General features: G+C 38.3%; 1 protein-coding gene and 1 long non-coding RNA gene across 5 annotated transcripts in view; one reads left to right on the forward strand and one right to left on the reverse strand.

Moving 5' to 3' along the window:
• Positions 1–9,964, reverse strand: part of LOC107501147 — a 34,445-nt gene extending 24,481 nt beyond the window's left edge. For 3 of the 4 annotated variants that reach the window (XR_004955785.1, XR_004955786.1, XR_004955783.1), the window contains exons 1-2: positions 9,332–9,964; positions 2,577–2,709 (exon numbers count right to left, since the gene is read on the reverse strand). This is a non-coding gene — a long non-coding RNA (uncharacterized LOC107501147). The remainder of the gene's footprint in view (positions 1–2,576; positions 2,710–9,331) is intronic. The other variant, XR_004955784.1, reaches the window with a different exon arrangement.
• Positions 9,965–10,191: 227 nt separating this feature from the next.
• On the forward strand, positions 10,192–25,162 carry HSP90B1 (heat shock protein 90 beta family member 1). Its single transcript, XM_016127000.2, has 18 exons — positions 10,192–10,384; positions 11,347–11,449; positions 12,135–12,276; positions 12,793–12,909; positions 13,960–14,291; positions 17,781–17,892; positions 18,101–18,220; positions 18,959–19,075; positions 20,435–20,572; positions 20,655–20,732; positions 20,857–20,922; positions 21,387–21,656; positions 21,905–22,150; positions 22,617–22,753; positions 23,732–23,810; positions 23,896–24,051; positions 24,363–24,488; positions 24,867–25,162. The coding sequence occupies exons 1-18, from the start codon at positions 10,336–10,338 to the stop codon at positions 24,894–24,896; spliced, it is 2,418 nt and encodes an 805-aa protein (XP_015982486.2). The 5' UTR covers positions 10,192–10,335; the 3' UTR covers positions 24,897–25,162.
• The last annotated feature ends 226 nt before the right edge of the window (positions 25,163–25,388 follow it).

Consider the following 25,388-nt stretch of genomic DNA (forward strand, 5'->3'; position numbering starts at 1 on the left):
CAAGACAGAGCTTCAGATGTTGGGAGTGGAGAGAAAAATGCTGTCTAAAGAGGTAGAACGCGAAGAGTGTCTGGGCTTCCGACGCTGACCACCTCAGGTCCACAGCTTTGAAATGTGTGCCCCGGGAACTGCAGAGTTCATTGAGCTGAGGGAAGATGTAGTTTGCCAAAACAATCTCTCTCCTTGAAAATCAGAGTTGAGCAGACATAAGGTTGAATGTGTTTCTGGGGCTTCAAACGAATCGGGCATACCTTTCTACAGTCTCAATTTTTCTTCTGGCTCATTTCACTTTGCTCAAAGACAACATCACACATAAAAAATAACGATTTTCACCCTGGCACAGCCACTGACCTCCGCTGCTTCTAAGACTTCCTCCTAATTACATTGGCTACAAACAGATCGAAATCATTCCCCAGAACCGTTTCTTTCTTATCGATGTTTGAGATGCCAACTAACGAACAGATCAGAGTTGGTAACAATCTAGAGTTAGGACTGAAGAAGAAAAAAACAGCAATTTCACATAACCTCGGTTCCCCCTAAAGCTTTCGTGGAAGAGCTGAGAACCATGAGGTGGTGGGCGCTGGACACAGAGCCCTCTCCAGCCTCCTGTTCCACCTTCCCAGTGTTCCTTGCCAGCTGCTACTTCTGCCCCCTACGGATTTGCAAGTTATGCAGGGGATCTTGCTAAGAGTATGAAAAGGAAGACAAACCCAGAGAAGGAGCCTAACATATCAGGGAGCAGAATAAGCCAAGACCGATGATTGTAACCTGAAGCAAAAATGAAAATAGGTATGAAGCTGACATCAGGACAAAAGAAACAAATCAGAGTGTGATGAGGCCCAAGACCAGGAATGCGCCTGGCAACTGAAAGGCAAGGAAGTCTGGATCTAGGAACCCGATAGAGATCCATGCTTTTTTACCATAAATCACGCAGGTTCACACGACACTCCATTCACCTACGTAGTCTGGAAATTCAATTCCACTGAGCTAATGGAAAAACACATACCCTCCAACAATGATTTGATATGCTTGCATCTAGCTCAGAAACAAAAAATTAAATGAAAACCACCTAGCCAAATGAGCTTTATCTTGATGCAACTCATTCTCATACCAAATGTTGCCCTTTTTTGGTTATGTTTATACCTTTCACCTATGGAGAAAAATATCATTAAAATGTATAGGGCAATTTTTCTTCAAGATCACCTACCTGACAATTACATAATAATGCAGTACCTTTTTAAACAGTGGTAATCCTTTTGTACTTAATTGCTACGATAATCCTATATAGTAAATAATATTACCACCCTACTTTAAGATGAAGAAACGAAAGTCGAAATAGGATAAGCGACATGTTAGAAGTCATTTGGCTAATAAGTAGAGAGCCAGGATGTAAACACAGGTCATCTTGACTCCAGAACACATATGTTATATTGTCTCCATATTGTAACAACTCTAGGTCATGAACATACCATAAATCAATGGGTGGGACACACCTATCCAACAAACGATGTTGTAATAAAAGGTGGCAACTTGGAAAACACTTAATTTAAACCATAATTTCACACTATCGTACCAAAAAAAAAAATTCTAAAAGATGACAGAATAGGTATCATGGGTGCTTAATTAATAGACTTCCTCACCTACCATGTAGGAGGCTAGAATTAGATTAATAGCCCTCGCAAATGTCCACTTTCTCCTATTCCCACGTGATCAGAAATCATTTCTATCTTGGTCACTACCATATTCCCAACACCTAGTGTAATGACTGGATCAGAGTAGGTGTTAGGTAAATATTTATTGAAAGAAAAATTATAATTTTTTAAATAAAAAACATAAATATTTATCAAACCTGGAGAGGACTTCCAAAACTTAAGTTAGAAGAATCACAAAAGATAAACAGATATAATTAAGTTTTTTAAAAATGTGAAAGGCAAACAGACTATGAAAAATATTTGCCACAATTAAATGTCTTTATTCCAAGAAAAATATTGACACCCTACTAGACTAGTAAGCAAAATATACAAAGAGAAAAACAATACCAGAATACATATAAAAACACATTCAACATTTCTAGAATTCGAAGAAATTTAAAATAAGCAATGATATAGATTTTTTTTTTAAGTACAGCTATCTAAATATTGGTGAAACTTATATCTCATATATAGGTATGGAACTGTAAACTGGTAATTTTGGAAATCTATTGGAAGGTATATTTGGAAACTAAATAGCAATATACTTCAAAATATATTAAGCATTTATAATTTTTGATTCAATGATCTTACTTTCTGGGACTCACTCCAAAGAACTAATCGAAATAGTGAAAAACTACAGCCATTAAGATTTTCATTGCATTGTTTATGAAAGAAATAAATAGTAAAAGAAAACAAGCAAACGAGTATTAACTAAGGGAACAAAATAAGAGGATACAAGTACAACCACCGATGACAGGTTGCGCATCTATTAAAAAGACAGTTATGGACTTCTGCTTCCAGCCATGATAGAACAACAGGGATAATATAAGAGTCCAACATCCGTACCAGATAATCAAAGCTATTTAAAATCTGTCCCCGGCTCACCTTATAGAAGCAAGTGGCATCACAGTGGCACCTCCCACGCTGTCAGGTACACACACTCCCAGGAGTCGAGCAGGGGCTCTGGAGTCGCTATAAACCCTGCCTCAAGGTCTGACTCTGACACTACTTCCTGCAGCTGTAAATGTGGAAAGAATGACCACACCCGTGCATCAGGGTTAAATGAGACTGTGCATAGTAAGCACCTGATAACTTTTTAAATTACAATTTGTTTTCTTTTAACACTGCTAAGGTGGACTTCTCATTAAGAAATATCCTTCCCAACAGATATCTTAAGCAAGTTATCACTGTTTAATTTACGTTTTAGAATCTACATACTAAGCCCTCAATAAATGTTTTCTTTTCCTATCGCTGCTGTCATTGTTAACGTTACCTCTACTGCAAATGTCTGACTTCCGATTTATGATAAAGCAGTCTCGATGCTTTCACTGTATTTATCACTGCACTTTACAAGTAAAAGTTATGAGAATATCTACTAATTGATCAAATGTTCCTCTGACCTTTTTCAAAAATTCTTCTCAGTACTTTAAGGCTTAGAAATTTCTATATTTAAATACCACATCCCCACCACCCTGCCCCCAATGACCACGGCATCTAATTTGAGTAATTTTACCCCAACAGGTCCAAACCATACTTTTTCTTTTATTTTTAAGCTTTTTATGCATAAAATGCAAATCACTGGAAATGTAAACCAGTACAACCTTCCTGGAGGGCAATTTGCCAGTGTATACCAAAAGCCTTTTACAACAAATCATATATTTTTACCAAGCTTTCCAATTTTAAGAATTTATTCTTTTTGCCTATAAAGATTCATCTCTAAAGATTTTCATTGAGGTAATATGTACAATGGATTAAAAACTGATAACTGAAGGTCTAACAATAATAAAGTGAATTGTAATGTAGTCATGACATGAAATATTGTTCACCCATTAAAAGATATCTTGTAAAAATATTTATTGTTAATGTTTACCATACATTGGCAAGTGAAAAAGGCAGTTATAAAACAATATTTTTGTGTGATTCTAATTTTAATTTTAAAATATAATAAATATTAATAAATACAGCAAGACACTAATAGTGATATATCTAATAAAAGTATATGGGTTATTTTAATTTCTCCCTTGACCTTTTTTATAATTTCCAAATTTTTTACAGTATACATTTGTGATTTTTGAAATAACTATAAATTTTTTTTTAATCTTTTAAACTCAGGTAGTCAAGAGGCATGCAGTAGCTAGAACAATGCAAGAAATTTTAAAAATATGAGTTCCACTTTGTTCTGCCATCACCTAACTCTGGCACCTCATTTAATTACTCTAAACTTCAAATTTCCTAAGCTCTTTTTTTTTTAAGGGAGGCTGGGGAGGCTTAAAATAGGAGGGTAAATCGGTATAGTTTTTTTTTAATACAGGAAATGCTAAATATCAATGGAATTTTGCATGCACATATTCTTAACTATTCCAAAACTAAAAATTTAGCCTCCAGATAAACTTGCCCGAATACTAAAACCTGTATGTATTAAACCTGCAGCACTGACTATAATAGCAACAAACTGGAAACAAATAGAGAAATAAAAAAAAAAGGAATGAGACATCTGAGATGTATTAAATGGAATAATCTAATGTGTGTTGCTCCATGTATCTGTAAAAAAATTAAACAATTCACTTTTAATTTTATTACGCACATGCACTTTCTGGAAGGGTGCACAAGGAAACTCTCTCTCAGTAGTAAACTCTAGAGAATGAGAATAGTTGGGTGGGAGAACCTGGAAGTTTTATCTTTGATCTTATACTTTTCTATTCCAATTTTGGTTTTTATTAACTATGAAAATATATTAGTTTTATAATTTAATATTGAAAGAGAAGGTAGTAGAACTACATGTTTTCTAAGATTCCTACTAGTTCTAAAACTCTGTTAAGTCCCCAATGTAATTATCATAATGTGGCTGATTTGATCATGCAAAGTATTTAATTTAGTTACCGCAACTTAAAATTTAACAAATCTCCTATTTGAAATTCAATTCCTCTGTCTCTGATAATGTCCAAAGTTGATAGTGGACAACTGGATAACATTTTTTAATTGACCTGCTTTTCTAAGGCAGACTCTAGAGAAAATAAAATGCAAATTACAAAACTATGGGTGAATTTAATTTATAACAGGTTTAATTTATAACAGATTTTATTAGCAAATGCATGTAAATATTTTATAAATTCCAAGTCAATACTCAAGCAGGGTAATGTGGTGTAAATTGGGGCATGGGATAGGAAGATCACAATCCAAAATTGCAGTTAAAACTAGTCACAACAAGGATGTAGAAACTATAGTAATAATTACATTAAATATCTGGAAACACATTTATTGTTCTATAGCCAAAATACAAGACAAGTTCCATAGTTTGGAAACATTAAACATCATATAAATTGCTTGATGAAAAGCCACGAAAAGGTTAAGAGACAATAATTCTGGTTATTTAATGTGTTATTTGAAACCGTGGTAATTTTTTTTTTTTTTGAAATGCTAAAACAGGACAAGGGATTTCTACTACCATGTAGATCTACCTCTCCTACATTCTACAGTTGACCCCCCAACACAGATTCGAACTGCGTGGGTCCACTTATATGCAGATTTTTTTTCAATAAATACGTACAGTACTGTCAATGTATTCCCTCTTCCTTATGATTTTCTTAATAACTTTATTTTCTCTCTTTATTGCAAGAAAACAGTATATAACACATGTAACATACAAAACATGTCAATCAACTATTTACATTGTTGGTAAGGTTTCCAGTCAACAGTAAAATATTAGTAATTAAGTTTCGGGGGAGTCAAAATGTATAGATGGATTTTTGACTGTCCAGGGGATCAGTGCCCTAACCCCCCATGTTGCTCAAAGGTCAATGTACTATGCTGGACAAAAATAACTAGAGAAGCTGGATAAAATACATGAAAATTTCTTTAAAGGCATCAGATAGCTACCAGGTGACCAGGAGTTGAGGAGACAAAATTCCAGAGAGAAGGGAAAATTAGAAAAGTGAGCCCTACATTCTCTATTGCTTTTCCCCTCCAAGTACTTGCTGATTCTTATGCCACGCAGAACCAATATACTTAGAAGATAAGCGAAGCAAAGCTCAGCATCTTCAAAATGCTAGTGCTAGAAAGACGAAACTGGAGTTCACAGACCACCAAGGAGAAGGCCTGGTAAACACAGGCTTTCTGTTGTATTTTCTGGATGCTCAGTCTTGGTTAAGGTCTCCCAACCCCCTAGCATATACTCACAGGCTCATTTCTTTTAACCTGGATTTATTTTCTATATGGTATAAGAGAAAATACAACTTTATTTTCCTTGCGGTGGATAACCAGATCAAAGCCAGCATCATTTATGAAAAAACTACTCTTTCCCCTCTAAATTGAAACATCATTTTTGTCACGTATTAAATTGAAACAATCTATTTATGGATTCTCTCTTGTTGCACTGATCTGTTGGTAATTCAAACATATAGTACACATTTATTACTCTTTTTGACTTTACAGCATCTGAATCACCTTCCTATATTTGGAGAACTCCCCACCTATGATTCTTATCCCCACCTTCTGAGCCCGTCCCTCAACAAAAGAAGCTAAAAATATCAGAGCCTTTCTCAGCTTCCCTTAAAGCTCGGTTGGGTGGGGCAGCCGTCAGCTTCCAAAATGGCCCCAGTGATCTCTGACTCCTGGTATTAACATCTTTGTGTAATCCCATCTGACTCTTGGTATTCACATCTTTGTGTAATCCCGTCTTTCACTAAGTAGGGTTACTGCAGAGATGATGGTGTGTGATTTCTGAGGTTGATCATGAGAGATTGTGGCTCCTGCTATTTTGGCCTGGATCATGACTCACTCCAGGAAAAGCCAGCTGCCAGACCGTGAGCACACTCGAATAACCCTATGGGGAGGTCCATGTGGTGAGAAACTGAAGTGTCCTACCAATAGCATTCTGAGTGAGCCACCATGGAAGCACAGCCCCAGCCCAGTCAAGCCTCGGATGACTGTGGCCCCTTGAGAGACCCTGAGCCAGAACCATTCATCTAAGCACTACTAGGTTCCTGACCTACACATATTGCATGAGATAATAAACATTTGTTGTTTAACCTGCATAGTTTTGGGGTAATTTGTTACAGATAGATAATACCTATGGTATGGCACCTGACCCAAGTTCTGCGTTTGTTTTATATTCTTCAGTAAGATTTTCTAGTTTTCTTCATATAGGAGCTTTGTCTTTCTTGTCGAGTTTACTCCTAAGTTTTTTATTGGTTTTGTCTTTATTATGAATGAAACATTAAAAATCTCCACTTGTGTTTTTCCAAATTAGATCAAGTCTACTGATGTCTATATATTTATTTCAGAGTCAAAATTTTACCATTCTCATATTTTCTCTGTGTGTATGTGTAATTTTTACCTCCGCTAACTACTGTCTCTTGGGTTTCTGGGATATATAATCATTTCACCAGTAAGAAGGAATTTTGAAATAAAAGACATCGACTTTTCTTAAATACCAATTATTTCATTTTCTTATCATACTGTTAGACATTCGTAAGTAGTGTGGAATGATACTGGCAATAGTGGACATCTCCAGTTCCTACCTACTAAAATGGGTATTTTAGTGTTTCGTTGTATAGAATGAGAGTTGCTTTTAGCTTTGTTTGTCTGTTTGTTTGTTTTGAGGGGGTATAATTTACATATGAGAAAATTCGCCTTTTTAAATGTGCAGTTTGATGAATTTTACCTGCCACAAAAATCAAGATCAAGGGCATTTCCATCACCCCAAAAACGTTCCCTCATGTATTTTTGTAGTCAGGCTTTTATTATCTTTGCCTTTAAATAAGATACATGTGCTTATGATGCAACTCTACTGTTAATAAGATCTCTATGAATAGAGACCATATCTACACTGCCTACACTTATACTGCTAGCACCTTGCATAATACCTGGCACACACCAGGTCTTCAACACTTACTGGGTTAATGAATGAATGAATGAATGAGTGAATGAATCAACCAACCAACAAATTCACCTTGGTGCTCAGCCCCATTCCTTTATGCTCCCTGATGCCAACTGCTTTCTAACCTTGCTCTCCCCAGTCTGTGTTCTCACTGACTCCTCACTGCTGGACTACACCTGCTGACCAGGTGAGTGATCCATTGCCCCTAATGGCACCGCTTTGCCTATCTATTCTTTTGAGAAGCTTTGCCTATCTATTCTTTTAGCTTAACAACAAAAACAACAAAGGTAGCTATTTCCAGGAATGTCCATGGACACCTAGTGTCAAAAGGGACAAACTACAATTAGGAAGGGAATCAGATCCAATGGGAGGGAGATTAATAGCAATCTGGAGTGTAAATTCTGAAGGAGCTAGATCAAGATGGGACCTGACGATACATAATGGGTCAAGTCAGAAGAGGTGGAGACCACAGGAGAGAAACGAGACTGGGAACTGAGTACGCTGCCCATTCCTTTCACAGGGCCGGCGCCCAAGAATCCTATTTTAGAGGGGCAGAGCTGAGTCAAACAACAGCCAACCATCTTCTTCTGCCTGTCTACTGTCTTATGTTCTACCTGCCTCATAAATTCCCACCATCGCCTGCAAAAAAGTACACCCCCAAACGATGGATCTACTTTGGAGGGCATGTCTCAGTCTCAGTTCCCTCCAGGTGCAGCATCCACTACCTACCACTAACCAGTTGAGATGGAATCTGCGGTTTCAGAACTGGTTGCTGACTTGTTCAGAGCTGGAGAAAAAGGTCAAGTAGTTGAATTGTGAAATGCAAAAAAAAATGAAAGAACTCATCTAAAACAAAAAAATAATGTTTAAACATACAAAAATGCATTCGTTGAGATTTCTGAATGTAAATAACACCCTAGTATACTCTAAAAAAAAAAAAAGATGCAAGCACAGAAGTGTTTAAAAAAAGCTGTGCAAACAATGTTTTGCTTACTAATAACAAATGTAGGTAATTTGGGCAGATGTAAATAAGGCACCACCACAATGTGTTAACACCAACCGCAGAATTAAGATTGGCAAATCTAAACAGGGGAAGTTATAAAAGATTATGATAGTCTATCACTGAAAGGCCTGTCTTTAGGAATTCGGATGATTATATGAAAACCAATTCGAAGTTAAATATTCCTGGAGGGAACGATGAGGAAGAGGGAGGACTTTTGTTGGAAAGGGGTTGCGAGTCGGAGTGAGGGCTATGTAAAGACTAGGTAAAAGAGATAAAATACTTCCGAAGGCACAAGCCTAGTCGGAGGGACTTCCCTCAACAGGAAAGACACCTGGTGCTTTATGACTTTCTGCTCGCTGACTAGGTTTTTCTATGAAGTTACAAAGCACTCCCGCTCTCATTTGCAGCTCCACAGGTTTTGCTTTCAAATACCTGCAGGTGTATCCTCTTGCACTCGTTAAAACTAAAAGGTTTTTTTTTTTTTCTTTTTCTATGCTAGACCGAACTTCATGACCATGCTCTCCAACTTGACTTACAACAGAGACTTTAGGATCGCCGGGTCACCACCGCCTTAGAACTTTATGAGGAAGTCGAGGCTATTACTGTTGCTTGCAATTTCCCTCAAGAGGAAAAAAAAGAAAAAAAAGAAAAAGAAAAAGCCCCACTACCCTCTTCTGTAAACCAAATCGTGGAGGCCTCGTGATTCCGGAGGCGGAAAGAGCAGAGAGAGTGAAGGGGTAGGCTGCCTAAGTAACTTACGAGAAGCCAGATTCGGAAACTCTTGTTTCCCGGCCGGCGGCGGAACCGACTCCGAGAAGCCGACCCCCATAGTACAGGGCGGCCTTGGGCTAGGCGTGACATCAGCTTTCTAGGCCCACTTCTAAAGGCTGTGTACGCCGCACAGCCCTGCAAAAGGTACGGATCGCTACTGCAATCAGAACGAAATGTAAATTCTGAAACACGCAGCGCAGAGATCACGCAAGGATTTGCTGGAAAAACGTGAAAGGGCCAAACTATGCAGCTGGTCGAAGACTACAATTCCCGGCATTCGATACCATGTACCCTAGTACGTTGAATGCCGGGAACTGTACTCACAACCCCCATCGAAAAGCGCTCCGGGGATTGTTTACCTTTCACATTTTTCTTTTCCAAGAAGCACTGCCAATTAGAAAGCGGACTGCGAAAAGTCGCGCTGGAATCCTCGCAAACTGACCCCGCGCGCAGTCCGGGGAAAAGGGAAGAATGTGTTACCGTGGCTACCGTTTCCCCTGGCCACGGAATAAACGCTCTCTAGGATCCGGAAGTGGTTCCGCTGCGACCTCTCCAAAAAGAGGGATGTGTTCCGACCTGACGTTAATTGGACGGTTTCCCATAGAGGCCAAAGCTTCCCAGGCAAAGGGGCGGTCCCGCGTGAGAGGGGCCCGCGGAGCCATTTGATTGGACAAAAGGGGCTAAGGGTGACCAATCGGACGGAGCCACGCTTCGGGCATCAGGCACCGCACCTGGACAGCTCCGATTGGTGAGTTGCGGTCCACCCCCCCGAGTCCCCATTGGTTAAAGGGGGTGCGTGGTGCGGTACGATTGGTGAGTTCGTGTTTCCCGTCCCCCGCCCTCAAGAAGTGGGGTGAAAAGCAGCCCGACGTGCTTGGGGACTAGTGGGCGGATCGCACGGCTGGAGGTCTGATCGTCGGAACCCAGGGGTGGCGGGGCGGAGGCGGCTCCTACCATCAAAAGGAACTTGAGGCTCTTTCCGTCCGCGCGCCATGAGGGCCTTGTGGGTGCTGGGCCTCTGCTGCGTGCTGCTGACCTTTGGTGAGTGATCCCAATGAAGCGGGCACCCCCAGACGACCCCCCCGTCCTCAAGCGCGGCCTCTTCTCGAAGGTTCTGGGGGCGTTGAGTCAGGGAGGGGGATAACAGAACCTTCGCTGGACCGAGGGCTCCATCGCCTTTCCTCGAAAGAGGTTCAGGGTCTTTCCTTTACTCTTCCTTCTCAGGGAATTAAAAAGAACGAAGTTATTTAAATCTCCTACAGCTCTAGTATCCGCACCTGGAGGTCTCAACCACCTCGCGGGGGGGGCCCCCTCGAGCTCTCGCTCCCCCGAGAGCATTGCGGGTGCTCAGTCCAAAGAACTTTTGCACGCGCCTCAACCTTTGGCCATCTGCGCTTGAGGACCCCCGCCCCCCACGTCTTCTGACTCGTCGCGAACGCGCGTTCCTTTCTTAGGTGCTGGTCCTGGGAGCGTAGGGCCCTGGGTCACCGGGAAGGCGTTGTTAGCGTGCTTGATTCACTTTTGCTCCAGCTTCTTAACATCCTAAAATCTTTTCCCTTTCTCTGGCTCGTGGACCACATTTCAGTTTCCCTTGCCAGAGGCTGCATGAATCCTATTTGAAGGCCTAAGTTTTGACATGGTCACTTTGGAGGCCTTGTCTTGGCTTGCGTGCAACACGTGTGAATGCAGAAGAGGCCTGGTGTCAAATCTGATAAATGTTATTTATAAAGGATCAGAGGATGGCTTTTTAGAAGTAATGGCTGCCTCCATATTTTAGAACCTACTTGGGAACCTTAGTATTTGCACTTAAATAATATGTAAATTTAAATACCCCGTATTTACATTGGATATTTAAACCAGTGGAACTTTTCTCCCATCTCCACCTCCCATATTTACCAACTGAATTTTGCAACCCCTACTCTTGCTCTATTTGTATTCCTTCTGAGAAGTACATGAAGCAGCAACAATGTTTAAGACGTTTTCGGTGTTAAATCTTCCTTCAGGGTCAGTGCGAGCTGATGATGAAGTTGATGTGGATGGTACAGTAGAAGAGGATCTGGGTAAAAGCAGAGAAGGCTCAAGGACAGATGATGAAGTAGTACAGAGGTTTGTGTTCATTTCAAACAATACAGATAAGCTCTTGTGAAAACCGTGGTGTACAGTGGCTTCATTTGTTTCTCCAAAGGTCCAGATGAAGTGTAACACCCCGAAATTAAATACCTAAAAAATGTTCAGACAAAATGTAGCAAGCATGTGCACACATAAATATCTTCTAACTTGCCCTTAAGAATGGTTAAACTTTAATGAATTCCTCTGAAAACTATTTTGATAACCGCATTGCAGAATATTAGCGTTATCACTTTAGAAGAGACTTTCAGTTGGTTTTGTACTCAGCATGTTCAGTTTGTAACTTTAAAAGGAGGAATTCTGTCCATTGAACAGTGTTTTAAAAATTTGGCCTCTTAGGACTTAAAGTTTTATAGACCCTTAGAGGCCAAAGCTTCCTAGGCTAAAGGGACAGTTCCATGGAGGGAACATAAATGAGTATTATTTTTAGTAGAGGAAAGTTGGGTTTATTTTTCTGACAATTTAAAAAACTGTATATTTCTAACTTGATGTTAAAGGTGACCTGTTGTGGTAAAATAACAATGAGATAGTTGATTGGTATTGTTTTATAAAGGTCTCCATTTTACATTTTTAACCCTGTAGTCACTGTGCTCTCATCACAGATCCTATATTTTTGTAGGAAACTAAGCAATGCAATATTTGTGTATCAAATTTATTTTCTTAGAGAGGAAGAAGCTATTCAGTTGGATGGATTAAATGCATCCCAAATAAGAGAGCTTAGAGAGAAATCAGAAAAGTTTGCCTTCCAAGCTGAAGTAAACAGAATGATGAAACTTATCATCAATTCATTGTATAAAAATAAAGAGGTAAGCAAATATATTTTTTTCTCTGTATGGTAGCATACTTGTTTGCTTTTATAGTATACTTACGTAGTAATTCCAAGTAAATACTTAGCCAGGTTTAAGTATCCAGTACTATGTGTACAAGAATTGCTACTAGGTGTCTTGAGGTGAGAGGGTGGGTTGGGGGATTGTCAGACATTTTTTCTTTCCCCTCCAAATGTGTTCATGGCCTGCTAAATACTTGTGAGTGTTAAGGGCCATCACATAAACTAAGCCTCATGTATTGCACTCCTGAGTATCACTAGTAGAACAGTGTTAACTACTATTCAGGTGTCCCTTATAGTCATTACAGCTCTTTGTGTAAGAGCTATACCTCCTTTTACCAAGAGAGTAAAGCCACTTCTATATCATAAGAAGTGTAAGGGATGAAAGTGCTTTTTCAGAGTACAGAGGAGAAATAAAATGAGTTTGACATTAAATTTAATGTCTTGTGTATCTTGTGGCTAACCTAAGTGCGTATTAAATCTGGATTCTATTTAGATTTTCCTGAGAGAACTGATTTCAAATGCTTCTGACGCTTTGGATAAGATAAGGCTAATATCACTGACTGATGAAAATGCTCTTTCTGGAAATGAGGAACTAACAGTCAAAATAAAGGTAAGCTTAAAACAATTTTTCTTCCACAATAAAAAGAATCCTTGGATATAGAGAATTCATATTAGTTAAGATAGAGTAGGTTATGGTGCAGTAATAGATAGCCCCCAAGTCGCAGGGGCTTAAATCAGGGGTCACCAGATATGGCCTGTAGGCCAAATCCAACCTGCTGCCTGCTTTTATAAATAAAATTTTATTGGAACACTGCCATGCCTGCTTGTGTATCATTTGTGACTGCTTTTGTGCTACATGGCAGAGTTGAGTAGTTGTGACAGAGACCATATGGCCCACAAGGCCTAAAATGTTTACTCTCTGTCCCTTTTCCAAAAAACGTTTGCCACCCCTGGCTTAAATCATCACAGGCTGCGTATGGCCTTTGCTTCGTATCATCCTTATTCCAGGACACAGGCTGATGGAGCTACTGCTATCTGGAATATAGCTAGTTGCCATGGTGTAGAGAGAACTTGGAAGATCTTACATCAGTGAAAGCCTCCACCCTGAAAGTCACACTCCTCTCACTAGCAACTCATTGGCCAGAACTAGTCATATGGCCTTACTCAACCATGGAGGAAGTATATTCCTGTTATGTTTCTAGAAGGCAGATAGCAGGGAATAGTCACTGAGGAACACTGACCACTACAGATTCCAAATACAGAGGTCCTTCAAGTTTTGAATTCTTTTATTTTCTGTCAAAAAAATAAGCACAACAAAATATTATTTTTCTTGAATATTTTCTTCAAAAATAACTTGTTTTGTTTAGTCTATATTGCCCTTTGACATTTGGACCAGTCTCTGCTCTTTATGCTGATAACTTTCTCAAATTCATTGAACTTAACATTATTCTCTATGAAGAAAGTTGTTTATACTTAAGATGTGTACTTTTTGAAAAGGCCATAATATACTACATGGAGGAAACTATCTCAATTTGGTTTTCCATGTATTGGAATTGAGGTGGCCCAAAGCTGGTCATTTTCAATATATAGCTCAGAATTTACTTGATATACAGTGAGTATCAAGCAGATATAACTATCTTGTTTTTGTCTTGGCTTTTAGTGTGATAAGGAGAAGAACCTTCTACATGTCACAGACACTGGTGTAGGAATGACCCGGGAAGAGTTGGTTAAAAACCTTGGCACCATAGCCAAATCTGGGACGAGCGAGTTTTTAAACAAAATGACGGAGGCACAAGAAGATGGCCAGTCAACCTCCGAGTTGATTGGCCAATTTGGTGTTGGTTTCTATTCTGCCTTCCTAGTAGCAGATAAGGTTATTGTCACATCAAAACACAACAATGACACCCAGCACATCTGGGAATCCGACTCCAATGAATTTTCTGTAATTGCTGACCCAAGAGGAAACACACTGGGACGTGGAACAACAATTACGTGAGTGTCACTAACTCCTAATAAGAATTAATAGTCGTAGGATCTTGATTCTCCAGTTCGGGCTCTCTGAGTGAGCAAACAGCTTATTCTTGGGCCTTAATTTCTTTGCCTATAAAATAAGAAAATTGAACTGTTCTCATTACTTGAAGAAATGTTTTGAGGACCTCCTAAGGGCCAGACACAAAGAGCTGTGATGGCTGCTGTACATGGAGGGATATAGCATAAGAAGGATTAGCCTTCCAGAGGAGATGGCAAATTGGAGGCCTCGCAGAGCAGTGGCTTGGTCCCAGTTTTCCAGGGAAGCAAGACTTAGAAAAGTAGTCTCAGTCTGTGGGAGCATCATGGATAGAGGCGTGGATGAACATTATGTTCATGAGATTAAAGTTTTCTGGTGTAGAACAGCAGGGACCAGTGCTCCTATGAGAATCTAATGCCTGATGATCTGAGGTGGCGCTGAGGCAGTGATGTTAGTGCTGGGGAGCGGCCGCAAGTACAGTTGAAGCTTTGCTCCCTTCCCACTCTCAGCCTAGTTCCTAACACATTCCTAACAGTCTGTGGCGCAAGGGTGGAGGGCCCCTGGTGTAGAAGATGGCAGAACTGCATTAGAGGAGGCTCTTCGGGTGACCATTGAAAATGTTAAAGATCTGTGGTAGTAAGGGTTGTGGTGGGTTGGATAGAACAGGTAGAGATAAAGAGCTAGAAGAAAGTTAATGAGAGTTAGCAATTTTCTTTGGAAGAAAATGTCATTTGAGGATAATTAGAAATGATTGCATTTGAATTGGACTTCATTTTAACTAACAAATATTGTTTGTATAGATGAGACAGATTGTATGCCCAGTCTCACTTGGTGCTTAATATATAGTAGCACTGTGAAGTAGGCAGCTTTTTGCCTTTTTTCCCAGGGGTCAATTGACTCACCCAGTCCTGCCAAGTGAAAATGTGCCTAAAGTCTCAATTTTTCTTCTTATTTCAATTTTATATACATTTTTCTTAACACTCAGTTTTAAATAGTTTTCTTGACATTAAGGGTTTTTAAATATTCAAGTAAGAAAGAAGCATATATCTATCACTTGTGACCAATTCTCTTCACCCCAAAGGTAACATTTCCTGTCTTCATTGTCACAGATGTTCCTTTAATGAAGGCTAATTAGATGACTGCATTTTAGTCTTTTACTAATTTATTCTTCCCAAATTACCTTTCCCTGCCTTTGTTATTAACATCCATGGCTCCCAGTCTCATTAGGAGGCATCACTAATAGTTACACCCCAGTGTCCTCTCCCATTAGGTGTTAGAGTGTAGATAAGTCACATCTCTTAAGTAGAAAGAGATAGAAAACAATGTCCCAAGAGGAGCCGATGTTTTAGGGTGCTAAGAGACAGGCAAGATATCTGGATATAAGCTTTATGAAAGGAAACATTTTGAGTGCTCTGTTCTCAGAGCCTAACAATTGACTGGCAAATATTCGTATGAATGAATAAGGTCATCAGGACAGTTTCATGCTGGTAGCATGGATGGTTGATCAGTAAATCAAACTTTACAACAGTTTTTGCTTTCCCTGGCAAAGCAGAAGGAAAAGTTCTTTTTCCTTCAAGTCCTACTGTTCACTCAACACATACTCATTCGAGTGTATTATCTGCTAGGGGTTAGGGCTACAGTAAGAGAATAAGACAGATGTGATCCCTGCTTTCTCATGGCTCATTCTAGTAAGGAAGGAAAACATGAAGTCATTTCAGAGTGGCAAATGCCAAGAAGGAAGCTAAAAGACACTTTCCTTACCAGAAGGCCTTTCTGAGGTAATGGTAAGTTAGGTTCAGGTATTCCGGGCAGCAAGCACAACATGTTAAAAAAAGTTTCAGAGACAAGGTCCGTTTGAGGAACTGAAAGTCTAGAGCAGCCAAAGGAAAACAAAGCGAAGGCAAGGAAGTAACGAGGCCAGGATCCTGCCCCATGTACATGCTTCATCTTATATTTGACTAAGAAAATAGAAGCCATCAGGCAATTCGATTTCCTGCCTACTATTTCTAACCCCTAAGTTAGCTGCTGTTGTACCCATATGGAAGATTTTGTGAGATTTAAATGCAATTATGAAATTAGCCTCCAGTAAATACTGATAAAATTTCTTCTGTCCTTGACCTCAGGGAGGTATTCTACATTTTTCCCTGAAGCTAATCCATCCCTACTCGTGATCTGTTGTTTCTCTCATCTTAACTCCTCGGAGACTAAGCTTAAATTAATTCCTATCCTGTCTTTTAAAGTCATTCTTACCCACATATCTCTGTCTTTTCATTAAAGTCAGCACATTCTGGTCTCATGCCTTTGCTGCCATTTCACCTTTTACTCATGCCTCAGCTCACTGTATTTCACCTTGATTATCTTTCCACTGGAACAAGTCACCAGTAATCCTTGTTGCTAAGTCCAGTGGATTCAGGGTTTTTACTGACATTGCTCCCAGCAATAGATTTCTTTTTTTCTTCTTAGTTTTTCTCTTGCGTTTTCTATAGAAATAGCTTTCTGCTACCTACTCCTTGAAACAATCCACTCAGTACCTAGCTTCCATGACCCTGTATATCTTTCTTTATTTCCTTTGCCCATTTCTTAACTGTTGATATTCTCTTTCTTTTAAAAGTTAACTTTCAGCCCTTTTCTCATTATCTTTGTGTTCCTCATCAAGTCTTAACCACTGTCATGGATTCAGCTTCCAGCTTTTTCTTAGGACCTTCAGATCTATAGTCTAAGAATATGTTGCGATTTGTTATTTTGGGTGGGTGGAAGAAGGGTTTGCAGAAGTGGCAGTAAGGAAGAGGAAGCAATGCTACAGTTATCAGTATTGGTGTTAGCTGAACCATTGCTGTTGTTCAGTAGAACTCTGGTGGAAATATTCTGTCTCTACACTGTCTTAATATGGTAGCCACTGGCCACATGTGACTATTCGAGTACTTGGATATGGCAGTGCAACTAAAAAACTAATTTTAAATTTGTTAATAGCTACATGTCACTGGCTCTGTTATGGATGGTGCAGATAGAAACAATGGTTCAGAATAATTTTCTAACCTTTTTAAGGGAACATGGTTTTTGTTAGGGGTTTGCTAGCTATACTAATCACTTGATTTCTAGATTATCAGAGTGCATACAATTTCACTTTTCTTTAGAATGTTTCAGTGTTTTGTCCTCTTGGGGTACCTTAAGATTTCAGTTCAGGTGAAAAGACTAACATATTTAGAAGGTCGGGAACATTTTCATTTTCTACCTGGAACTAAGGATATTCTCCACTTGAGGGAATACAAGGAAGATCCATCCCTTTACCATACCCATATTTGGTATCTTCAGCTCACAAACCCTTAGGGGTGATGAGCGTTCTTGACATGACTAACAGGACATCTTGGGTTACACAGCGCTGCTGCCTGATAGCATTGTCATGAAGGTGTTTAGATAATCAAGTCTTCTAACCCATGGAGGTATCTATAATAAATGTCTTATTTTCCTTGCAGCCTTGTTTTAAAAGAAGAAGCATCTGATTACCTTGAATTGGATACAATTAAAAATCTCGTCAAAAAATACTCACAGTTCATAAACTTCCCTATTTACGTATGGAGCAGCAAGGTAAATCTATATTGCTAAAATTTATATGTATTATCTTGGCACATTTAAATATTTGATACTTAGAAGTAAAGTTTTTTTCGGTTCAGGATATTCTCGCTTTTCTTACAGAAGACCTATATTTTTGAGCTATAATGTTTCATATTCTGTATATCAAGTCGGAATTAAATAAGTTTAACTATAATTCTACTTTTTACTTAATACTTAACAGACAGAAACTGTTGAGGAACCCATGGATGAAGAAGAAACAGCAAAAGAAGAAAAAGAAGAATCTGATGATGAAGCTGCAGTAGAAGAAGAAGAAGAAGAAAAGAAACCAAAAACGAAAAAAGTAAGTCCGGTTCATCTCCCTGCTTTAAATATTGTATAGAATACATTAGAGAAAACATGAAAACCAAAGTATACACAGACTGATTTGAAGCAGGCTTCAATTCTTAAACGTCACCTTTTTCCAAATGATAAGTCCATCTTTCAAAAACAAGGATTTTGTAGGTTTTCTGCCTCTAGAAAGTATAAGTGTCAAACCCATGTCATTTTTATTAGAATTTTCTGGCTTCCATATGTCGTTCATGAGTGGTGGCTTATGACATGTTTTGAATTTTAAAATCTTAGGTTTTCTGCATCTTTTGTCAGGTAGATATTAACTATAAAATTCGTTCTCTGGCCTGTTTAGGTAGCAGGGTAGATAGAAGTAATGCTGCCGAGTTTTGAGGAATATTTATTGTAAGATGCTGGATGTTCATAAGTCATGAAATAGGAATATAATAAGCATAGCCCCTCCTGACCTTAAAACAGATATTTTCTGTTTTAGCTAATTAAAAATAACAGTGAAAAACCTTAATTGGCTTTTTATCAATTATAATGATAATCAATTACCTTTTTGTGTGTGTTAAAAATCGGTCTTATGTGTTGAAAGACTTTTTAAATTTTCAATTCATTTGACAGGAAGCATACGTTAGAGCTATCCTTTGGTGCTTCCTATGCTCTTGAAATGTCCTTAGGCTATGATTTCCACTAGTGTAACTGCTGGTGAGTGCTGGGAGAAACTAATCAAATATTGTAACTTCAGGTTGAAAAAACTGTCTGGGATTGGGAACTCATGAATGATATCAAACCAATATGGCAGAGACCATCAAAAGAAGTAGAAGACGATGAATACAAAGCTTTTTACAAATCATTTTCAAAGGTAAATATTATTTTAGAAGATCAAAAATATGTTCTGAAATAGTTTATATAACTACTTCACAATTGGTTTCCTTTTGGATCCTGTGTATTTTATGTTAGCATTTAAAATTTTTTTACTCTAAGAAGAAATCTATAGGCTTCACCAGATTACCAAGGTCTGTGTTACAAAAAAGATTGAGAACTACCAACATAGATGTGTGTGTGATTTCCACTACAGAACCCATAAAACAGTCATGTTATTGAGTGGCTTTTAACGTGATCTTTAAAGAGCTTGCTTACAACGACATCAAACAATTACTGTGAGGTCATAAATAATTACTAACTCTGTTTCCTTGCCTATATTTTTTTTCTTTTACCGATCCCTTCTTGTAACTCTTAAGCATCCCAAACTAGCTTAGGTTAAGATTTTTTCAAGTTAATGTTTCCCCAAACAGCAATTTTTTACAAAATAGAATAGTTTAATGGACTTAGTTAACAGCTAGATAAAACTTGAATATTCTATGATTGTTCGTTCATCACTCTGTTCCAGCTGTTGATGTGTTACTTAACCTTCTTTGTTTTCCTGTGTTAATATCCAACCAGCCTTTAAACTTTACCCGTAAAAACCTTCCCTTGATTCTGCCTCCACTTTCATTCCCATGAACTTCTAAAGTCCTGGTGTATATTCAGGTACTTTCATCTAGGGCAGCTGTATTAGAAATATAATGTGAGCCACATACTGTTAACCTTAAATATTTTTAGAAGCCACATTTTTTAAAAAAAGGCAAAATTAATTGTTAATATATTTATATTTTATTTAAGCCAACATACCCAGAATAATATTATTTCAATGTATAATCAATAATGAGATTTTTCACAGTTGCTGTCACATCTTGATTTGGACTGGCCACATGTGGGAACAATAATGAGTAATGCAGATCTAGGGACTGACCGTCTTCAAAACCTTTATAGCTATTTGCATATCTCTTTATAGCCACAGCTATAGTCTAGATTCCATGGGCGAAATCTGTTCCCGAGTACTTTTTGTGGTTGACTGGTCCACTCTTGAAATGTTGTATATGATTTTGTCATTTAGACAAGATGGTAGTTTTACTATCCTGTATCTCAACACATGTGGAACCTAGACTCATTTATCCTTCTGAGTTTAGGAGTTACGTTGTTTTCAGTCATCATCAAAACAACTATGTCTAGCCAATTTGAATTGCAGTCTTGGTTTCTTCCCTCCATGCCCTCCCCTAGCCTTTATTTGTTAAGAGAATTTGTTTGTTAGATGCCAGACAACTGCACCACTTACTTGCTTTAGCTTTTGCACCGCCTTTTTTCTGTGCCACTTGAATAACTCAGTACCAACTTTGCATAGGAAAGCGATGACCCCATGGCTTTTATCCACTTTACTGCCGAAGGGGAAGTTACCTTCAAATCAATTTTGTTTGTACCCACGTCTGCTCCACGTGGTCTGTTTGACGAATATGGATCTAAGAAGAGCGATTACATTAAGGTAGGTGGCTAAGTAATGTAAACTGAATTTAAAATTTGAAAGTATGATTTCTAGAAAGTGACTTTTTTTGGTCTCTGTTTAGCTGTATGTGCGCCGAGTATTCATCACAGATGATTTCCATGATATGATGCCCAAGTACCTTAACTTTGTCAAGGGTGTTGTAAGTATCTGAAGATTGGGGAAAGGGGTTTGAGACGGGGATTTGGTAGTGACTTGGGCTGGGGGGAGAGTTGTTTGTTTTCCCGTGTTTTTATTACTCACTGAGCTTTTTTCCGCCATCAAAGGTGGACTCAGATGATCTCCCCTTGAATGTTTCCCGTGAGACTCTTCAGCAACACAAACTGCTTAAGGTGAGTGTCTCTGGGAAGAGACTGGCTGTTTCGCTTTTTGAATGGGCCACAGAGGACACTTTCCATTAGTGGAGTCACCAGATTTCAAGGCTAGTCTTTGGAGCTTCAGATGAAGAACTTAATTTTATTCTAGAATTCTCAAATCTTGATAATCTGATTATTTCTCCCCGTTTTACAATACAAATTTTCCAACATAGAAAAATCGTAAGAATTTACAGTGAACACATGCATAGATATACACACACATAGCTACTACCTGGTCTAAGGTTAGAGTAGAAACAACCTTGTGACTATTTCCACTGACTGCTTTCTCTCTGTTCAGTCCGGACACAGGAGTGCTCACCATTCCCTGTCTCTTGATAAATAGCAATGACAGCGATGGCACTGCTCTCCTCCTGCCTCACACAGTAGGTTCTCAAAAGTTTGAAAAGAAGTTCTCTAATCAATTCTTCAATTTCGTTTAGGTGATTAGAAAGAAGCTTGTCCGTAAAACTCTGGACATGATCAAGAAGATTGCTGATGAGAAATACAATGATACCTTTTGGAAAGAATTTGGTACCAACATCAAGCTTGGTGTGATTGAAGACCACTCAAATCGAACACGTCTTGCTAAACTTCTTAGATTCCAGTCTTCTCATCATCCAAGTGACATTACTAGTCTAGACCAGTATGTGGAAAGAATGAAGGAGAAACAAGACAAAATCTACTTCATGGCTGGGTCCAACAGAAAAGAGGTGAGATGAACTAACTCCAACTGTCAGGGATCATGGCACGTAGCTGGGGATTCATAGCCAACTCTTGAACGATAGTAGTTATGAGGCCTGGTCAGTCACTAACAGGAAAGCCATTTATATTCTCTGCACCTCTTAATTCTCCACATGTAAAATGGGATTGTTGCTACTATATAGGCGTAGCTACTGAGATCAACAAATAAGTATACCAATGCTAGATTCAGAAAACTTTAATTCCCTTAATTTTATAGGCCGAATCTTCTCCATTTGTTGAGCGGCTTCTGAAAAAGGGCTATGAAGTGATTTACCTCACAGAACCTGTGGATGAATACTGCATTCAGGCCCTTCCTGAGTTTGATGGGAAGAGGTTCCAGAATGTTGCCAAGGAAGGAGTGAAGTTTGATGAAAGTGAGAAAACTAAGGAGAGTCGTGAAGCAACTGAGAAGGAATTTGAGCCCCTGCTCAATTGGATGAAAGATAAAGCCCTCAAGGACAAGGTATTCTTCTGGAAATTGGAAATCGCGAAAATTTTAGCACCTGATTTTTTAAAAAATTGTTTTGTCAACAAATTAAACTTTGCAACTGATTGCTTTGTAACCATTAAAACTTGTCGGGACATTTATACTGTGATTAAATTACTGGAAGGATAATAGTGATTATTCTGTATGGGTACTGGGGGTTTTTTTCTTTATAATTGCAAGTTTTCTGTAGTTTAATATCGCTTTTGTAATAATTTAAATTTTTACAGCTCAGGTTTTAGTTTTTGTTTTTAAAAGTTGGTGTTCAAGTATTTCTGACTGAAAAATTAAGGTTAAATGACAGTGTCTCCTAATAATCTGTGTGGTAGTTTTGTGACCTGCCTTTTTATGGTCTTAAGTGATTAATCCTTAAAGAGTTGAAATACAATTACTGAATGACCTTAACTATTGATACTTATATGTATTTAATTTTTGGTTTCTTAAGATTGAAAAGGCTGTGGTGTCCCAGCGTCTGACTGAGTCTCCGTGCGCTCTGGTGGCCAGCCAGTACGGGTGGTCTGGCAACATGGAGAGAATCATGAAAGCACAAGCCTACCAAACAGGCAAGGACATCTCTACGAAGTAAGTGTCCTTGGGGAGGTCCCTGTCAAGGCGTTAGCTCCGTCCAGCCTTCTTTTGGAAGATGATGAACAGCTTCTATACAAAGAACTGATGTGTTTTATGTGTCCATCAGTGTCTACTGTATATTAGGTAGACAACAAGTTTACAAATGGTTTCCTTCTGCATTAGATTAAGAAAAAGTCTTGGACTCTTGGCATATTTTATAGTATTTTGTAAACAAATACAAATTTTCTTAATCTGTTACACATAAAGTGTCTTTATTATTGCATTAGATTATATGCTTGGCCTGGTATCTAAACTTCTTACATTTTTAGATCATAGTAGTAGTTTCAGGTGAAGTTAATGACAGTTAACATTTTCAAATTAGTTAAGTCTTTTTTAACTACCACACCCTTCCCCCAGGTAGTATGCCCCACAAAATAAAAGATAAAACTTGACCTATGAGTTAATAATTATTTGAACTCGAGGTCCAAGTGCTGAAGGTAAGTGGGTTTTTGATACCCTTTATTTTTTAAGAAATACATATTACAAGTTTGTATTTTATTGTCACATCAGTGGCCTTGAAAATGACTTTTTCCCTCCTTTTATTCTCCTTTTCCACCTGGAATAACTTATTTTTTATTTGCTACCTAGTCATCATACATTTTTCCTCAAAGCCTAGTTTAAGGATTCTTCTCACAAATACATTTATTAAAATAAATAGATACACACACACTTAAAAATTAGCACGACTCACCAACGTAAAATGTTATACAATAAAATGGCTAAGATGCTGTCTAGCTTAAATGTCTTATCCCCTAACTAGATTATAAATTTCTATCTACCTTTGAAAGGGGAAAGCATGATGTAGTAATATAGTACATCTTGATTTCTCCAAGAGCTGTTCACTGTAATTATAAAAATCAGTAGTAGGATAAGGGAAATGTATGGACCCTAAAATTCAATATGTTTGTTAATGTTCATTTTTACCCTTAACAGTTATTATGCCAGCCAGAAGAAAACATTTGAAATCAATCCCAGACATCCACTGATCAGAGACATGCTTCGACGAGTTAAGGTGAGTGATGTTACAGCCGTACTCTCCATCATTTCAACTAGAATCCTTTGTCATTTTTAATCAAGTGTGATTTCTTCCATCTCAGGAAGACGAAGATGACAAAACAGTTGCGGATCTTGCTGTGGTTCTGTTTGAAACAGCAACCCTGCGGTCAGGATATCTTTTACCAGACACTAAAGCATATGGAGATAGGATAGAAAGAATGCTTCGCCTCAGTTTAAACATAGACCCTGATGCAAAGGTTTGTATCCCCAATATTCCTACATAGGTTTAATTTGCTTTTTAGAAATAGGTTTCCCATGGTTAAGCTCTGACAAGATGGACTAATTTCTATTTCTTTGAAGTAATCCATTATGTGTTTAAATCTCCAGTGTCATATACTACACTAGAAATTAAACAAATTCTCCTTTTAAGCGCTTTTTGTCTTACCTCCCTTTGTTAGCTTGATCTTTAACTCTCATTAGAGGATTGTGATGTTAATTATGATCTTAAACATTTAAATGAGCAAAATGAAAATAGATTCATTAATGGGCACATAAATGTTGCCCTTAGGTCGAAGAAGAACCCGAAGAAGAGCCTGAAGAAACAACCGAGGACACCACAGATGACACAGAGCAAGACGAGGAGGAAGAAACGGATGTCGGAACAGACGAAGACGAAGAAGAAGAAACAGCAAAGGTACGGCACGTTAAGAACGGAACTCGCGTTCTTAGTTCTGGCACAGTTAGAATTGTGTGACATACAGAAATTACAGAAATCTGCCAAAAAATAGACATCTCAAATTGAAAAGCTGGAGTAAATCACTCTTCTTTAAATAAAGTGTATATTTTGATCTTGCTACTAATTTTATTCCTTTATTTTAGTCACACATTCTTGAAACATTTTTAAACAGATTTTTTCTTAGCTCACAGTGCTTCTGTACTCTTCACCATTTACTTCAGCTTTACTATAATAATATTAGTCTGTTTTAAATTTTTAATTATTTGTATTCAGGGGCCATTGATCTTGGAGTAGTGGGTTCTAAAATATTTTAATCTCTTATTTTTATTTTCACAGAAATCTACAGCTGAAAAAGATGAATTGTAAATTACACTCTTATCATTTGGATCCTGTGTGGAGAGGGAATGTGAAATTTAAGTCATTTTTTTGGGGAGAGACTTGTTTTGGATGCTTCCCCCAGCCCCCTTCTCCCGTGCACTGTAAAATGTTGGGATTGTGGGTCACAGGAAGAAGAGGGTTTTTTAGTTGAATTTTTTTTAACATTCCTCATGAATGTAAATTTGTACTATTTAACTGACTATTCTTGGTGTAAAATCTTGTCATGTGTATAAAAATAAAAAAGATCCCAAATATTCAGTCTTTTTTTTTTTTTTTTTAAATTAAAAAAATATTTTAGAAAGTCATTTCTAGGGAGAAAAGATAATTTTCCCTACAGAATTCCAAATAATATATGTAGATGTTTCCCCTCTGGAGGTGGAGCCTTATCTTCTGAGTTTGGGCTGGACTCAGTGACTACCTTCTATAGCAGCAGTCCGCAGCCTTTCTGGCACCAGTGATCGGTGCTCCTATGAGACTCTA

Source organism: Rousettus aegyptiacus, unplaced genomic scaffold (assembly GCF_014176215.1).
Source record: "Rousettus aegyptiacus isolate mRouAeg1 unplaced genomic scaffold, mRouAeg1.p scaffold_m13_p_2, whole genome shotgun sequence".
Classification (NCBI taxonomy): domain Eukaryota; kingdom Metazoa; phylum Chordata; class Mammalia; order Chiroptera; family Pteropodidae; genus Rousettus; species Rousettus aegyptiacus.

Bases quoted from the DNA above. Each gene is read 5' to 3' on its own strand.
- HSP90B1 (XM_016127000.2), top strand. From the start codon at position 10,336: ATGAGGGCCTTGTGGGTGCTGGGCCTCTGCTGCGTGCTGCTGACCTTT. The intron at 11,450-12,134 runs GTTTGTGTTCAT...TTATTTTCTTAG, and splicing joins GATGATGAAGTAGTACAGAG to AGAGGAAGAAGCTATTCAGT. The intron at 19,076-20,434 runs GTAAATATTATT...AACTTTGCATAG, and splicing joins TTTACAAATCATTTTCAAAG to GAAAGCGATGACCCCATGGC.